This window comes from Aspergillus viridinutans, assembly GCF_018404265.1.
Source record: "Aspergillus viridinutans IFM 47045 DNA, scaffold_1, whole genome shotgun sequence".
NCBI lineage: Eukaryota > Fungi > Ascomycota > Eurotiomycetes > Eurotiales > Aspergillaceae > Aspergillus > Aspergillus viridinutans.
Window position 1 is genome coordinate 3,165,650 of NW_025091217.1, and position 18,686 is coordinate 3,184,335.

The following is an 18,686-nucleotide window of genomic DNA, read 5'->3' on the forward strand; positions in this document are numbered from 1 at the left end:
GCTCCATCATCACATTAAGAATCCCAAGTCATTGGAAGGACCATCGCTCAACGTTCATCAACCTGTTACTGTCCAGTAGACAAACTAGCTCTCAATCAATAATAGCCAATTGACGATTTTCAGCAGATCCTTGGTGGTGAATCAATATCGGACCAATAGGATCATGTGACAGACATCATCCGCCTTCGGCCATTGTCATCGACAGTTGCACATCCAAATCTCATATTCAGTTGAGTACATAAATATTATGGGAATGATTGACTGTTGGCGGTTGGGGTATATGCTTTGGCGTCCTTTTATCTTTACCTCGTCCAATACTTCCGGATCTTCCATTTTCTCTACCTTCTTCATGCCATCATCTTTGCTCTTATCTAGCCTTCCATCACATCCAGGATAATGCCGCCGCCATCGCTTTTACAGCTTTGCACCTCGACTGCCATTAGGAACGTCAAATGTCAGTTTTAAGTGAAACTGCTCCCGTACTGGAACATTGTCTAACAGTATTTCTAGATTTGAACGATATTGGCAATGTCCCCTATACGCTTGCTCGTCCGTTCCTTCTCAAAATCGAGAGCCCCGAGAAACTCGTGAGTGGTAGCTCCTGTTTACATACTGTTGGTTCGATTCGCTGACGCTCAACCACTTGCGCAATGTTAGAGATCTCTAGAATTACTTTCGCCGCATATCATGGAAGATGATGCCGAACTGTGGCTTGATTTCATTAAAAGGGATATACCAAGATGGGACGAGTACGATTTGCCCGAACAGCCCGATTGCTGGTACGATATATACTGCGATCTCCAGCAACGTGTCCAAAAAGCAGTGGAGGAGGACGCAGAGAAGCTCAAGATGGCTCTCGATGGCATCAACTCTGAGCGTGCCAAACATAGCGCTAAGTTCGTCACTGACCGACGGGTTATTCCGCTGCCTCGAGAAAGGCCAACAACGAAGCAACGGTATGCTTCGTTCGACAGGAAGATGGGAGGTCTTACGCCAAGATTTGCTTCTCCCAGGGGCGGGCTGGGTTCGTCTGATCCCCTGGGCGCACCTGTCTGGTCGTATGAGCGACCACAGCTTCCTCGGCCGGAGAAGAAGAAGAGCAACATCTTTAACCTGCCGAAGAGAAACCCTGTCCTGGCAGTACCGACCAAGCAACTAAACAACAGAGCCAGTCAGGTTAAACAGGCTCCTCTTTCTCTGATTGAGGAGCACCGGCGACCGCCCGATCCGGTTGTTCCTCGGCGCAACGGCCCTCCAACTTTAGTAGCACCCGGGCGATCGAAGCTTCAGAGCACTCGGTCCTCCGGAGGCCCTGGTAATTTCGTTGTTAGCGCGTCATTGCGCGAAAGAGAAGCGAGGCTCCGAGCGCTGACTTCGGGGAAGCAGACGGGCTCATCGTCCCCGAAGTCTTCTGAGAACTCGCCGGCTCCGGCTCCGGTGCAATACCGAGCATCAGCAACTGCCGCAATCAAAAGCTTGCGGGATCCTCCCTCCTCATCCTCAACTCAAGAATCGTCCGATTCCCCTCCGGCGGGCCGATTACAGGATACGAATGAGACGGCCACTGCTGAGAGCGCCAAATCAGCTCTGCTGGAGGCGATTCCCGACTCCGACAACTCAGGAGTTCCTCCCGCTCCACCGCCGCGCGCAGTCATGCGGAAGAGACCGGCACCGAGTCTGTTCATCCAGCCAAGGAAGAAAAAGGTCAATTGACGACCAGCCGCGTGTTCATGGACCAGGGATGACTTTCTTATGGACTATACATAGCTTCGGATTTTTGGATACCTTCATCTCAAATATCGGTCGGCTCCTTTATTTCCCTCACGTAATTATTTTTGGATCATCGCAGCATTAGCCATTGTATCTGTATGGAGTTTGGATGGGACGCGACGGGATTGGTGCAAATATGGTACAGCGTGGACAGTTTTCCTACAGCGTGATGCATGACACGATCTAGTTTAAAGCTTAATCCATCTTTCAGAGCGAGTGAACGAGGGATTGCCATCCTTCTCTTGATGTGTACATTCTTCCATGATGTTGTCATTAATGCGTTCACATGGCCAGTAGAAAGACGTCTGGGCTTAAAAAGAAACATCATGCAGCGCCTGGTGTGCAGGGGCCGTGTGCGACAGTCGAGGATCAAGTGTTCTTCCGCTTCGTTCGTCACAGCTAAATCTCAGTTGCTTCCTCCTGCTCGACACGACTCGGGTATAGTATGAGCGAAACTTCGTATGCCGTCCTGGAGCTCTCCCCGCTTTCGAACGTGTCCCACAGCTCCAGCTCATAATCTATTCGCGTAAATCTTCATGGCGTCAACCCGTGTTGCAGGAATCCATTAAGCGTCGCAGCCACCGCGCAGAGCAAGGACAAGATGCAGCGTCGCGCCACCTTCTAGGTTATATTCCGCAGCGGTCTTGTCGTCGGCCCTTCAGATGCGAACACCGTCAKCCTATTGCACCAGCACATACATAGTAACACGACATACATTTGCTTTCCGCCGAAAATCAGTCGTTGTTGAACGGGGGGAATACCCTCCTTCTCTTCGACGCGCTCCTTTATCCGGGACACCTGGTACAACTCTCAGTATATGCTTCGCAAAATCCTTCGGTATGTTGTTTGCAGGTCTTCTTTTGTTCCGTCCATGGCGCGACGATGCTGTCGGGCAACGCGGAATCATACGATGGCAGGGACCACAGCAAAAGGGAAGCGGAATATGCAACAACTGAGTATGTACCTTGTAATCAGACTCGATGTCCAGTTCGATTTCCTTGCCAGTAAGGGTACGGACTCTAAAGTAAATCATCGGTTAGCTCAGGCCAGGTCTCCAGTGCCAAACACGATTGATCAGCCCGTCGCTTGCAGTGATTTACTCACTTAATCAACATTTTCAGGTTTAGTCAGTGAACTGCGGCTAAAAGTCTTGAAGATAAAAGCAAGGAGTAGCTGCTAACGCGCTAAAACGAAGATAATTGTATTGAGGCGAGCAGGAGTGAGATGACGGTTGTTGATCGGAGATGATGGTGACGGAAGCCTTCGCCGTAGCGGGGTTATCGGTGGGGCAGTAAAGAAGGGAACTTTTGCTGTAGAGGTAGCCTAACAGGACATCTCTTTAGTAGCTGGATAGTCTGTTTCAAGGACAACCTTTTGACATGGGATCTATGTCAATGTACGATATTCTCCATGTATTATCGTGTAAGCTACACGGGCAGGGTTGGAGTTGTCTGGTCTCTACACCGTATGACTACACAAGTAACCAGTTGTGAACTTGATGCTGTGCATGCACTAGCAGGTATATATTTTGGTATTTTTGGCTGGCAGGAACCAATACTTAGATCTCGTTGAATTTCAACCATTGACACCAACATTACCAAGACACTTTCTCCAATATGGCACAAGACCCAAGCCAAAACCCCTTTGACGAACTGATCTCCAAGTGTCAAGGCGATCTGGTAAATGTCCATAGCCTCATCTGGAATAATAGGTAGTTGTTGACTCAAATAGGCTAAGATTCAAGCTCAATATGAAGCGCACAGGTCTACAAGGAACGCAAAGTCCAAGGCCCATCTCCTCAGCCCGGACTTCGCAGGATGGCAGGTTGACGAAATCCTGAAGAAGCTACATGCACAAAGGGCTATACCCAGCCATGAGAGCAAGACATCTTTCATTGATCACAGAAACAATCTCAACTTTTACGCACGACCACCACAGCATATAAAGGACTTGATTGCTGAGATTCAGAAAGAAATTCAGGGTGTTGTGCCAAGTGAGCTATCAACTAGCTTCTGTCTTCGAAGCTGTGACTGACCCTTGATAGACATATGGCTTACACCACCAGACTTCCTACATACGACGGTCCTTGAGATAGCCAGTTCCCGATCTTCTTTGGAGATCGACACTCTTGTGTCTCATCTAGAGAAGAGTGGTGTGGTTTCGGATTTGGTCAACTACACCTTCAACCACCGGGCACGGTTGGTCAAGCCTATTGTCAGCTTCGACGCCGCAGCAATGGCCCTTAGCTTTGTTCCTGCAGCTGGAGAGCAATCACGATGGAGTCGCTCCGCGGACGACGACAAATATACGTATCACCACCTGCGACGAGATTTGTATGCTGGGGTCGCAGCTACGGGGGTACATCTGAGACCTAGATACCTAGTACCCTCTGCGCATATCACGATTGCGAGGTTCATCACACATGATGGATTTCAGCTTGAGAAGTTGGGCGCGGATGGAGAACCGGCGTTCGATTGTGAACGCGTTGCAGCCTTGGTAGACAAGGTCGAACAGATCAACCAGAAAATTCAAGAAAAGTACTGGCCTAGAGAGAATCGGACCATATCTTCTGGAGCAGAGTGGATCGTGGGAGAAGAAACCGGGTTAGAACTCTGCAAGGGTCCATGTTGGTACGGAGAAGGAGAGAAAGTACTTGTCGGGAAAGCATTTACGCATGAGATTTGGGTTCGGAATTAGTAGACAAGAGTAGCTGTTCAGTTTAAACACAACAAAATCCACAGTTGATAGGGCCAGCCGAAGAGAATAATAATGATGGTAATGACAGGTATGATGCCTGGGGCAGCCAGCGGCCTTGGCACGCACACCCGATGCGGTTAGTGCCCACCCGAAATAGGGCCCTAAGCGAACGAAATCCCACAACCCACGTACAGTCTGACTCGCTCCTCTCCGACAAGTGACTATCCAACGACCAACAATCCCGCGATCCGGCCAAATCAGTCAAAATGGTAAGGACTATTTTGCGTTTTCCTTGCTCGCATGCTGTTTCCATCCCGGAGATTCGGAGAAGTTCTGTCGAATACTCGGTACTTGGCGATGAGACGAGATGTTTGTTCCGGGTCGAGGACGAAGAAGTTGCGGACAACGGTAAAAACGGATGAAAATGCTATCGATCGCAAACCACGATAAATTTCGCTCGGATATGAGGCATTGAACTGTTTTCATGCGTCAGAGTTCAGAGGAGAAATTATGGGAAATTCCTTGAAGCGATGAGACGCAACGAACGCCTGGACGACGAAAGACCAGCGCATCGAATACGAAAAAAAGGACGAATATTCTCGCCAGAAGAACTTGTGACCTAGTCTCTGCCAGGAATCTGAATCCCTTCCCATGACAACCGGTGCTGAGTCTGATGGGGTTCTCCGATGACCGGGACATGGAAACACGCAGCACCAAGGAGTTTTTGGATTGTAGCGGACAGTTGCTGATAGCTCTTGCGCTCCAGGTCAACGTTCCCAAAACCCGCCGGACGTACTGCAAGTCCAAGGAGTGCCACAAGCACACCCAGCACAAGGTCACCCAGTACAAGGCTGGCAAGGTGAATACAACCCACACGCCATGGTAGACGAGTTGGCACAGGCACTGATGATGGATCTATTAGGCCTCCCTGTTCGCCCAGGGTAAGCGTCGTTACGACCGCAAGCAGAGCGGTTACGGTGGTCAGACCAAGCCTGTCTTCCACAAGAAGGCCAAGACCACCAAGAAGGTCGTCCTGCGTCTTGAGTGCACTGCCTGCAAGACCAAGAAGCAGCTCGCTCTGAAGCGTTGCAAGCACTTCGAGTTGGGGTACGTTGAGTCTGCGACTGTGGCGATATCTGGTTTATACATACTAACGTGCGTTTTTCGCTGTTTAGTGGTGACAAGAAGACCAAGGGTGCTGCTCTTGTTTTCTAAATTTGCGATTTCCTTGTTCGGCTCTGGGTTTCGTGCATTGCAGACCGGTCTACTTCTCCGGCGGAGGGCATATCACATTGGCAATGGAAAAAATGAAATAGGAATTCATATTCACAAAATGACAATATGACTCCTAGATTATGAGTCTCTTCACGAAATTCTCTTGTGTTCCATGTAGACCATCGCGTTATCCTCTCGACCCTTGCAGGGTATTGGGCAATGCGCCCTGCCGATGACAGCCTCGTCTTTTTCAAATCCCCAAGCAACGACCTCTTGAGGACCTCTGACAAGAACATATTATCAGACAGAACGAGCATACAGCCTCTCATGTGACTCATTCCTGAATAGCCGTCTCAGGACCACAGAATTGGAGAAGGAAAGCATTTGTTTCCATGAAGTCTAGCTTATTGGCTCCAGTGAGCGTGGCTACACAACTCGAACCGTACTTCCATTCTTGAGTATTATCTTCGTTTTATGCATTTTCTCGTTATCATTCAAAACGCGGCGTCCTTTTGCCAGAGAGTAGACGGAAGTACTACTAAGAAAATGAACGAGTAGTCCTCAATCACCTCAACTACAAACGCACCTTAATCACCGACGGACTTTGTCCGACTCGATATCAATGACAGCTCTCACTGTTATCGCGCATTCAAGCTCGGACATTGGCATCGTGAAGTTATCCAAAAGAAGACAAGCAGTCCATCTTCTCCGCTATCAAGTAGGACCTGTCATTATCCCCACCCTCAACACAGCTCTGCTGCTCCCTTGCGCTGTGATCTTTGCTGATCATTATATTTGACAGATTCTAGGGGTAATAACTCGAGCTAAACTTCAAGCAGAATGATTCATTTGCTTTGCGAGTGACGTCTTTCATCGCTAGCCCAGCCGTTGCATCACATCCATTGGTCTACGCGATGCGGAGTAACCACCGATCAAATGAACCCCCACGAATGACTCGGATATTCCCACGTTGTCCATTCTGGTTGAACTTTGCTGAATAAAGGGAATCTGAAGCTAGACGCACGAAGCTCGGTATTATCTACCCCAGATTGAGTGACCCCATGGGGCCTGCTTCTCGGCCATCCTCCGAGTGGGACTGACAGTTACACACCCTCGGCTTGCTGTCGGACAGTATACACCCGCCAATCTATTGCCTTTTTTGATATTGATGCAGATTGACATATAAATGGCGGTGGACGCTGGGGATCTGGGCCTGTCCGACAGATTGTCGTCCTGCACCTTGCACCTCGGAACATCCTTGCGGGCTCTGTAAGCTCGGATTGTGCAAGATGACGGAGTGGTATACCTTGAGTATTGCCCTTTTTGCGGCCATCGGGACATTTCTTTTTGTAGGTTTCTGATGAATATGGCATGTTAGCTGTGCTAATCACAGAGCAGGGCTTTGATACAGGAATTGCCACAACAAGTAAGCAGGGGTTGCGCTACTCGATTCGATATCTTGCAAGGGGCTAATTCCATAATTCTGTCAGCTATTGCCCATGGAAGCTGGATCAACTATATGGGCCACCCGTCGGCCGGCCTCACCGGAGCGGTATGCTTAGATTCTCCGCAATATTCAGGATTCGATCTGACACGGCCAGGTCGTCGCCGTTTATATCGCCGGCGAGGCAGTCGGCGCCCTCACACAGACAGCGATCGGCGATAGACTGGGTCGACTTCGGTTCATGGCCCTGATGTGTGTGGTCGTGACCATCGGAACGACTATCCAAACTGCGTCAGTCAATATTGGGATGTTCCTCGCTGGTCGTGCCCTTGCCGGATATGCTGTTGGGTAAGAAGCCCTTCCCCTGACTCTGCATAGATTTTCCTCGACTCACTCAGTTGCAGAGGAATGGTAGCCACTGTACCCATCTATCTCAGTGAAATCTCGGACCCGCGCCACCGAGGCCTCATAGGAGGCATCTCAGGTTGCGGAATCTCCTTCGGAACCATGGCATCGAACTGGATCGGTTTCGCCTGTAGCTTTGCGCCCTATGGACCCGTGCAATGGCGACTGCCGCTGGGCATCCAGATCCCCTGGGGCGTGATCATGTTCGTTGGACTGGTCACCTTCATGCCCAACTCGCCGCGGCATCTGATCCGCAACGGCAAGATCGAGCAGGCGCGCAGCGAGTTCGTGCGGATCCGGAGGGATCTCCACTCGGATGATGTGCATCGGGAGTTTGAGCTCATGCTTGCGCAGATCAACTACGAGAAGGAGCGGGAGATCACGTCCTACCGGGAGATCTTTCGGCTGTTCCGGCACCGTGTGCTGGTGTAAGTGCTGCTGTTCAAATGGAGATACTTCAGCTAATGGATGTAGCTCGATTGCCGTGCAGACGATGACTAGTCTGACTGGCGTGAACGTCATCCAGGTATGTCTGTCATATCATGTCCTCCAGTTTATCCCCCATCTGGGGCTCGACTAACATCGGCATACACGCAGTACTATCAAAGTGAACACCCTGCCTGTCCTGACTTCCTAAGCTGGAACTAACCACGTCAAAGCAATCCTCTACAAATCCCTCGGCATCGATTCGCACACCATCCTGGCCTTAGCCGCTGTCTACGGCACAATCGCCTTCCTCACCAACTGCCTCACAACCAAATACCTCACTGACCAATGGGGACGCCGAAAGTAACCACATCTGCCATCCAAGTCTCTTCATAACCCAAACTAACTACATCTGCGTCATAGAATGATCCTCACCGGCCTAGGCGGCATAATCCTCGTCGAGATCTACGCCGCAGTCATGCAGCGCGAATTCCAAAACACCAACAACCGCGTCGGAAAGGGCTTCGCCATACTGGGTATTTACTTGTTCGTCGTGATTTATTGTACGTCCCTCTCCCCTGCCTGAAACCCCGCGGTGCATCCAATCCCAATTATCAATTGGAATGAAAGAAAGAACCGTACTAAGGAATACCAGACGGCATGCTAAACAGCACAACCTGGCTGTACGGCGCCGAGGTCCTCCCCATCGCGCTGCGAAGTAAAGTAATGGGGCTAGCGGCCGCGTCGCATTTCATCGTCAATGTTGCCGGTCTGTTCCCTCGACTCTCCCCGCTGGGTAAAGTGCAAAAAGGCTAAGATATCCGAATGTGCAGTCACCGAAGCAGGGCCCAGTGCGTTTGCCAACATCCATGAGAACTACTACTATGTCTTCGTGGCGTGTACGGCGTTCTTTTTCGTGGTGGCCTATTTCTATTTCCCGTAAGTTGATGGATCCGTTGCTGATGGATGCTACTTGCTGGAATTGTACTGATATAATGGCAGTGAGACGAAGAAGAAGACTTTGGAGGAGATCGGCGCGTCTTTTGGTGATAAGGTTATTCTACCTGAGGATCAGGGTGAAGAGCAAGGCGAGGACGATGAGAATGTGAAGAAAGTCAAGTCGAATTCTCAGCGAATTGAGGTGGCTGTGGCTGGAAGAGATGATTCTGTTTAACCTTGATGTTTCATGATTGACGGACTGTCTTGAGAGATGTACGTGTCTGCGACGCAGAGCACAAGTATTGTCAAAGTCATTGCCGCAAACTGTTCGAGTAGTCTGAGTCGGATTGATAGAGTCTCACCAGAGGATATGTACAATGGTTCGGTCAACGGCTGGCTCTTTTCCGAAACATGCTTCCATATCTGGAAGACACACTGAGTAGATATTCACGCACAGATCTACATGATCTAGTCGTTTTCGAAAATATCCTCGATGTACCGATACTCCCCCTGCTTCCATCCACCCGAACTGCTTTCCGGGGGCCCAGGCAGCCCTTCGGAAAGCATTTCACTCATACGGCTACAATATTTTTATTTCTTTTTTTATGCAGGTAATTATCTTATGACAATGTACAGATGTACGTATGATTACAAAGCCTTTCCAATCTGTTATGTCACTTTTGACAACGGTGCTTCTTCACTGTGCTACGATTCCATTCTCCCATTGTCGGCGGGGAGATTGACTGACGACTTGCAAAGATGCTGGATTTGCTTCTTCTACTCTTTCACTTACCCTGATTTAGCGCTACTCATCTAAGCATCTCTTACCGCAGAGACAGGACTTTGACCCTGACGCCTAGTATGGTTGCTGAGCCCGAGTCGCCCTGTACTATGACGTCCTTCATAGTACCTTTATGCTATACGAGGACTCCAACTTTGATTTCTTAGTCATTCGTTCGGTAGTAAGCATTATTCTGTCATCAGTCTGCTTCGCCGTACTAGCTAGATACAAAAAACAATGACCAGTGCCGGGTTCGAACCGGCGACCTTTTCGGTGTAAACGAAACGCGATGACCACTACGCTAACTAGCCAATTGTTAAATTAACCGCTTCTTTTTGTTTCTATAAACCAAATTCAACGAGCGAGTCGATGATGGACCATACAATGGCTAGGACAAACCCGTGGAGAACTTGACCTATTGCTTGCTTGCTATCACCGACTAGAGTTACCCGCATGCTCATAAATTTTATAGAGTGCTAGATGAGGATTGAGGACACATCAGCAGGAAGAGGGTTGGGCAGGGTACTGAGTAAGGAATATTCAGGTTTAGATGGTTCAGGTGCAGAGAGGGTGAAGAGGGTGAAGACAGGGCGGCAAGGGCGCTAAACCCACCAAAACCCACTAAATCAAAAAAAAAAAAAAAAAAAGGGCTGAACCAACATACAACAGCCTGGATTTGCTGGTGGTCACCCACCTAACTACTAACCAGCCGGCATGTGGCTTGAATGCAGTCAATGCCTGGGTAGGTGCCCTTGTAGGTGATAGGGGGTGATGCTACTTAAATGAGGTGGTAATTAGTATAAGTGTAGTTTATAGGGGTGGTGATATCTGGAAAATATATCACTAGTCTAGAAAATATATTTACTAGTTCTGGAGAATACATCACCTATTTAGAGCACTCCATTACACTTAGGGTAGGCATGACCCACTATAGATAGAATTAGCTGTTTTAGTTAGAGGAATGAATATAATATGAAACACTAAATTTTCCACCATCAGCGCATAGCCACAATCTTTCCTCTTTTTAGAAAATACTTAAATAAGCCTAGCATAACTGTAAGGATCTACATTGCAGGGTAGATAACCTGTTGACTAGGTAAGAATTAGTGATGATAATTAATAGAAAAGAATGATAGAGAGTAGTAGATTAGTTTATAATAAAACTAATCCTTATCTTCTTAAATATTAGATAAGGGGAATACTATTTATCTTTACTGTCTATCCTAGATATATTTAGTAATGATTTAAAAGCAGCTTAAGGTATAAAAATAGAAGGTTAAAAATAATTAGGATATAAGAGGTAGCTATATAATTAAGTAGCTAGGCTATAGCTAAGCCTTTATAATTACACCCTCTCTAGTTATAATAACTATCCTTAGTTAGAGTTATATAATCTTAAATTTTCCTAAAGAGTAAATAATATTATAATAGTTAATATAATATAATATTATTAATAGGGATAACTAATTATAGAATAGATATAATACTTCTATTATATTAGCTTTATATATTTTAAAATTTATTATAATATTATTATAGATAATAACTATAGTATATTTATCTTTAATTATATCTTTATTGTGGCAGTTCTTATGATTCTTGATGGTAAGTTGATTCTGAAACTAACTAAGATGATGGTTTTGCTATTAACTGTAACCTCCAGGGGTACAGGACAGCAGATAGACCAGCTGTGTAGATGACATACTAAGGAAAACTAACTATAAGGTAATACCATGCAGAGAAATGTAATATTATAGGGGGTTAATAAGAGTAATGTCTATATTACTGTATCTAGATAATAGTAACACAAGATAGTAGAACAATAGTTAGTAAGCAGACATATGCAGAACAGATGACAATGTATAGATAATAATAGTAGAATAGATAAATAGACAGTGATGGTAGAACAATATAATTCATAATATTAATCTATTTAGTTACTTTCAGTTTAACCATGCTAATTAAATTATTTAATAAGGTTAGCAGAACCTTGTAGGTTATCTTCTCAAACCTATTAATTATCTTCCAGACTGTAGCCTTTCTAACATACTAAGTATTCTGTAAAAGGGGTATAGTTTCATCCATATTAAACTATATATTTACCTAATAAATAATCTACTTCATATATATCATCCTCATTTCCATAAACCTCAGTGTTAATAATAGCAGGCGGTTTCAGTAACTCTTAATTAAATAGATTAGGATCAGTGGGGGCTGGTTCTAGGTGAGTAATTAATAAAATAGGATAGATTTTCTATATCAGTAGTAATTTAATACAGTAGGCTAACTAGCCAACTTATTCCAGCACTTAGAATAGGCCTACATTCTGGAGCTAGAGCTTCTAATTATTTTATTTTATCAGTAATAAATACCCATGGCTATAGTGTAACTAGATATAGACTTAATTACTAACCTAAAATTCTATTAGTTTATAATTCTAATCATAAATCTCTTTTATCTTTATAGAAGTATATTTTATTAACTCTTCTATATCTAATTATACCACAAAATCTTGCTGCCTTAGTTTAATAAACTATTTTAGCAGCTGCCATGGTTGCTGCAGATTAATACTAAATAGTAATTAATAAGGGGTGGCCTTCATGGAGTTACTTAGTAAACCATTAATTATAGATATAATACCTAGCAGATTCAAGGTCTATTAGAATAGATTAGGCTGTTCAGTAGTTATATAGGCATGTTATATTATAATCTTAATTACTTAAATAACCTATTCTGTTTAGCTATTAGTCTGAGGATGAAATATAGTAGAATAGAGCTATTATACTCCTAATATAGTAAATAATCCCTTCCAGAATTCACTCATAAATATAGAATTATAATTAGAAATAAAGGATTATGGTATGCCCTAATCATATCCTTAAAAATACTATAGTATAATAGTACCCCAGTCCATAGTAGTATATATTAATTTACTAGGGATAAGACTAACCTACTTAGTAAACTTGTCAACCATAACTAATAGTTAATTAAGGCTATCATTATTCTTGCTTAGTAATCTGATAATGAAATCCATAGTAATAATCTTAAATAGAACTAGTGGAATCTGAATAGGTTGTAAGCTTCTATATAGCCTATAATAATAGACCTTATTCTGTAGGCAAATTAGATAATATTTAATATACTAGTATAATAATTAGCAGCCTTAATAAAGCATAAACCTATTAAGTAAAACCAGGTATTTATTAACTCCTTAGTAATTCTAGTTATTATAAATTAATCAGAACAGGTCCTTTACTAGTGGGCATAGGACATAAATCTATAGTTCTTTAATAATCTTATTAGGTCTGACCAACCAGTGCTTCATCATATAGAGTAGCCTATTATATAGTTAGTAAGGCAGTATAGCAGATAAGTTAGATACCTAATTATTATAAAGTATATTAATAATCTATTTTATATAGAGATTATTATAATATCCTTCCATCACACATCTTTTAAATTTATTGGATAGCTGGATGGATGATATAGTGTATATATAGTTAGTAAGATAGGCTTGAATAGTATAGTAAGTATTAATAAAATTAAGGTCAGATTTATTATATTAAAGATTCTACCTTATTATCAGTAAATAGGATAGTGTATCTATAACCATATTTAACTTCCTAGGTTAATAGAAAACCTATAAATAAAACTACTAGATATACTAGGAAGCCCTAACTAGGCATAGATTTAATTACTCTAGAGTAACTATATTTATTAAAGTTTAGGTTAAAATACTAACCATAGATGCATGGTCAGTATAAATAACTATTAGCTATTAAGATAATTTAATTATATAATATAGTTTCCATAATACCCACACTAAATAGGTAACTTCTAGTTCTATAGGCTAGTAGCAGGACTCTGCACTAGTAAGGATTTAACTAAGAAAGAGAACTAGTTAGACTATAGTTCATATAGGTAGAATAGATAGATCTGTATATTAGTTATTATCTATAATGTAGTATGCTATAATACTAAAGCCATCATATAATATATCTAGGTTAGTATATAAGTATTTTTTAGGGTGGAAGTAAGAATAGAAAAGCAGATTATTAAATATTAACTATAACTAGCAGAATACCTTAATCTCTTACTTAGTTAGTATATTAACTACTTTCCTAGTAATAAATACACAGCATTTAGGACCCTTTAATAGACTATCCTTAAGCATTTATATTTTATGTTCCTGTAAAGGTTTGGTGATGCAGGCATATCTATTAATATAATAGTAAAACTACCTAGTAAGTACTAGGTAATGTTCTAGCTCCTTAAGATTACATAGAAACTCTAGGGCATAGATAGCAGTGAGTTTCTTATCTAGAGTAGATAAACCTAGAGTATTAATATATTATCCTAATAATTACATACTTAGGAATCCAACAAAAGCCTTAGTTAGTTCTAATTAAATATAGATATCCTTAAGTTGCTGTAGGATAGTCCTAAGGTGGTGTAGGTGTTCCTTAAATTCTTTAGAAGTAACTAGGTTATCATTAATATAGGTCTTAATAAATAGAAGGCCTTTCAGAATCTAGTTTATTTACTATTAAATATATAGAACTGAATTAATGAAACCTATAATAGCAACATTAAATATTTCCTGACTATGATAGCTAATAACAGCTAAATAATTCTAGTGTAATTATTTCACTAGCTATTAGTAGAAAAACCAGCAGGTGTTAATGACTATAATATAGCAGCAGTCATAAACTATATTAATAATATCCTCTTATTATAAGATAGGATAAAGGTCTAGGATAACTTCCTTATTAACTCCTTATAGATTAATAACCACGCGTCCTTTCTCCTTAGTTTTACCATTCTAGTCAGTAATGGTCTTCCATATAATAAATACTAGATATGCCAAAGGGGTATAACTAGTAGTAGGGTTAAGCTTACTAGCTTTATAGAGGGGATCCAGTATATAATTAATATACTTATAATCTTTAGGGCTAACGCAGTAGACATATAGTTTAGGAAGGTAACTTTCCTAACCCTCTTTTATAGGAATCTCTATCTATTCTTCCTTAGGAATATAAATAGTGGAACCATCATCACCCTAGATATTAAAACTTATAAGTAGTTTAGTAAAATGGTCAGCCTTAGGACCCTTCCCATAGATAGTAATACCATTCAGTAATGTAGTTTAGTTATCTCAGTCAGGTAGGATTAATTTAGGTTTAATAGTTAGTTAGTAAGCCTGATTAAATTAACCTTTAATATATTTATAGTAGGAGGGATGAATTAACTCAAATTTAGACTCTATTAATCCAGGAATACCAGATCTTAATAGTTATACTAATAGGGCAGCATCTTCCCTAATCTAGTAGGTAGTAATAAAATTAGCTTCTAAAACAGTCCCTATCCAAGCATAATAGGTGATAGTAATCAGAGTAGCTATCTTATTATAAACTTCTATAAAAGAAAACTTATAATTAATTATATATATATATATAGTGGCACCATTTAGACTATCTATTAGATCAAAGATATAATCACAGTCAGTTAGTAAGCTAGTCTTTAGATAGACTAATAACTTCCTAACTAAATATATAGGTATAATAGACCACTACTTTATATACACTACTATGTAGGTAACTTAACAAGGTTTAGCTTGTATAGTAATTAGGAAGGTTAATTAACTATAAGAACTAATTATTATAATACTATAGCTAAAGTCTAGCATAAACCCTTCTCTATAGATAATATCTATTCTAATAAGCAGTTTAGGTTTTAAACTATTAACTAAATAATAATAGATAGTAATCTTAGTAAATATATTCACTAAGCCACTATTATTTATTAATCCTAGGAACCATAGTGTCAAGATGGCAGAATAACTAGATTAATATTATAATCTAATACCAGATACAGTAATCCCACCAGTTTTAGTAATCATTATATCAGGTAAGGATTTGATAAACTCTGTATTACTAATAGTGGATGAACAGCTAGTGTTAAGGCAAATCTTATAGTACTCTATAGTAGAGTTAACCCCAATCTTTACTGTAGTATAATACTATGATTAGATCCTAATGAGTCCAGCTGGTTTAGTTAACTTGTGAGTAGACTTAATAATATAAATAGCTATTAGGTTATCTATAGTAGGGGTAACTAGGGCTAGTACTTAGGCACCTAGACATCCTAAAAGATAGGTATATAGATAGTTCTATAACAGGAATATAGTCCTATAACTATTATAGGTAGCCATAGGTTTAATATTAACTGTAAACACACATGGTTTATATTCAGGGAGATTATTAGATTTAAAAGCAGGATAGCTAAGGAATACTTAATAACTAGGGTCCTTATTATTAGCATAGTTATATAATTTATCTAAGATATATAGTAAGTATCCCTATCCATTACTATGCATTAAGCAAGGCTGTTATTTAGTAGTAGGCTTAATTATAGATCTAGTATTTACATCCATAACATATACTCACTGCCCTGGGGGGTTAATATAAGGTTAATTCCATAATTATCTACCATTCTAATTCCATGTGGGATAATTATAATTTATAGTTTTATTCACCAGCGCAGCCTACAGGGTCATTTAGCCTAGTAGTTATAATTATTACTAGTAAGTAGGGTTCTAGTAGTTTAGGGTCTGACCAGCAGATTATTATAGGTATAGGAACTAGTACTAAGCATGCTACTAGTACTGCTAGTTTAGCTAGGTGAATAGCATCACCTACAGATATTAATATTAGGGAATAAACAGTGGGTAGTATAATCAGCTATATCCCTATTAGGGAATATACAGCTAGTTAGGCCTGCCTTAGTTAGTTAGATAGTCCTAAGTTTAGGTATTTCTATAGTTCTGATTACTCTGGGGGGCCTAATAATTAATTTTACCATAAGTTTTAGGGCCTTTGTTCCAGTCTTAGTATCCTAAAATAATATCTTTCTAAATACCAGTGTGTGATTCAAGCTATTTAAGAAACTAGGTTAATATAGTATTTAGTATTAGCTTAGGGATATCTTAACAGAGGTATAGTTCTAACTAAGTCTATATTATAGTTATTTAGTTAAATATATCAGAGATCTGGGCGGCCCTAGCATAACAGATAACTTCTTAGGCAAAGGCATAAGGTGTCTAGTTATTATAAATATTACTATATCTATAACTAAGAGACTATAGTTTAACCAGAGTATTAGCAGCACAGGGTTTAAATTATTTAGTTAGTTTAGGTAACCATCCCTAGTCTAGGGGAAGGATATATAGAGAATATTTCTCTAGGTTAGTAAGCTTAATAATAAACTAGTCCAGAGCAGTACCTTAAAGTATTATCTATAAATTAACTTTAACTAATAGTTCTCCCTTATAGTTAATGATATCTCTAATATAATTAATAAAGACATAAACATCCTTATAAAATAGACTACTGTTATATTACTTAATAGAGACATTATCTAGTATATTAGTGTCACACCCTGGGATCCGTCTCTGCTGTTCTCTGCTAGTCAACTACTTTGGGAATAAGATGATATAGTCCCTGGACTATATCTGATACTTGCCTGAGGCCTACCACCTTGGTAGCCTGATGATGCAATGGTATAATGACCTTTTAAGGGTTAAGGATAATCTAAAGGTAATATAAGAATAATAATAGTAGAGATAGAAGTAAGGCCTATTAAGTATATATACTTAATAGTAAGAGAGTAACTAATAAATTAGATTAGTGAACTTATACTTAAGTAAATAATTATTATTAAATATAAAGAACTAAACTAAGAGTGCTAGATATAATAATAATAAGTGTCCTTATATAGTTCCTCTATTAGTAACTCTATTTATAACTCCTATTACTACTCCTATAGTTACTATAGAGTAGATTATAGAGTAGCTTACTACTCCTTATCTTTAGTATAGTTCCTTCTCTAGGGTAGTTATTATATATTAGTTTTAGGCTAAGATAGGTGTCCCTAGCATAATTATGAATTATTCCACCTAATAATTCTAGTACCTAGAATTAGTTAGCTATAGTTCCCTTCCTTAATTCTGCCTATTATATCTACTTTATACTAATATAGCTATGCTATAACATTACCTCCCCCTCCTTTAGTATTTCATCCTTAAAACTTTATTTATAAGGCCTGTAGCCCCTGTGGTAAGTAATCTTTTATTTTTTATTTTAATATATTAATATCCTTTCTGATTTTTCATCACCATGCTAGTTAATAATAAGACTTATAAGAGAAATTAACTTATTTAGTACTATATAATTTATCTTAATAGTTTCCCTATTAAATCTCCTTATACTTATTATGTTTATTAAGGTGCTGTATGTATCATGGATTTAAAAAGTTAAAATTATACTAAGTATACTTAGAATAGTAAAATATATAAAAAGTAATTCCATAGTAAGCATAAGTGGAATTAGGTTTTAAATACTTAAGAGAAAATAAAAGAAGATATTTTAAAAATAGAGTTAACTTTACTAATTTTAAATGCAGAGTAGTCCAGGCTTTTAGCTTATCTAGCTAAGATTTCTTTAAAAATATTAGAGTTAATAGCTCATATCTGTTGCCTGCAGAAATAAGATAAGATATTAAAGATAAAGAGTAATTATATATTAAATTATAACACTCTAGTTATAGATTAACTAGATAAGGAGGATCTACCTATTCCTAATAAGGATCTGTCCCTTACTACTATAGATAAAGGTCCTTCCTTAACTTAGGTAATAAATAATCCTTCTTTCTAGTTAAACTTTAAGCTCCCTTCTGATGGTATTACTAAGTAAGTTAGTAACAGCCTATCAGATTCTTAATAGATTCCTATATATTTTCTAAGGTATTATATCCTTTCTACTTTATAAGATAGTATGGTTTTCTGCTAACTTATTTATAACTTAGGATTTATTTAACTTTATATTCCTATTCTATGTCATTATTAATTTCTATATTTTTAGTAATTTTTGCATTTTCTGGTGCTGGTTCTAATAATAAGATATAAAATACTAGATAAATTTATAATATACTTTTTAGTAATTATAGTTTATA

General features: G+C 40.2%; 4 protein-coding genes and 1 non-coding gene across 5 annotated transcripts; 4 read left to right on the top strand and 1 right to left on the bottom strand.

The window, feature by feature from the left end:
- Positions 1-396: 396 nt before the first annotated feature.
- Aspvir_000991 (elongin A domain-containing protein) lies at positions 397-1,713 on the top strand (the record flags this gene model as incomplete). The annotated part of the gene is made up of 3 exons (XM_043266122.1): positions 397-454; positions 511-587; positions 658-1,713. 3 exons carry the CDS (start codon positions 397-399, stop codon positions 1,711-1,713), a joined length of 1,191 nt encoding a protein of 396 aa, XP_043122057.1.
- Positions 1,714-3,386: 1,673 nt separating this feature from the next.
- On the top strand, positions 3,387-4,467 carry Aspvir_000992 (uncharacterized protein; the record flags this gene model as incomplete). The annotated part of the gene is made up of 3 exons (XM_043266123.1): positions 3,387-3,449; positions 3,502-3,763; positions 3,815-4,467. 3 exons carry the CDS (start codon positions 3,387-3,389, stop codon positions 4,465-4,467), a joined length of 978 nt encoding a protein of 325 aa, XP_043122058.1.
- Positions 4,468-5,140: 673 nt separating this feature from the next.
- On the top strand, positions 5,141-5,682 carry Aspvir_000993 (60S ribosomal protein eL42; the record flags this gene model as incomplete). Its single annotated transcript, XM_043266124.1, has 3 exons — positions 5,141-5,326; positions 5,390-5,574; positions 5,643-5,682. The coding sequence occupies 3 exons, from the start codon at positions 5,141-5,143 to the stop codon at positions 5,680-5,682; spliced, it is 411 nt and encodes a 136-aa protein (XP_043122059.1).
- A 1,289-nt stretch (positions 5,683-6,971) lies between these two features.
- On the top strand, positions 6,972-9,131 carry hxt8 (putative MFS monosaccharide transporter (Hxt8); the record flags this gene model as incomplete). The annotated part of the gene is made up of 12 exons (XM_043266125.1): positions 6,972-7,031; positions 7,081-7,108; positions 7,173-7,234; positions 7,284-7,474; positions 7,531-7,959; positions 8,006-8,057; positions 8,129-8,138; positions 8,191-8,320; positions 8,381-8,520; positions 8,613-8,726; positions 8,791-8,896; positions 8,960-9,131. The coding sequence occupies 12 exons, from the start codon at positions 6,972-6,974 to the stop codon at positions 9,129-9,131; spliced, it is 1,494 nt and encodes a 497-aa protein (XP_043122060.1).
- Positions 9,132-9,915: 784 nt separating this feature from the next.
- On the bottom strand, positions 9,916-9,988 carry Aspvir_000995. Its single transcript has one exon. It is a non-coding gene; the product is annotated as a tRNA-Val (tRNA).
- Between the last annotated feature and the right edge of the window lie 8,698 nt (positions 9,989-18,686).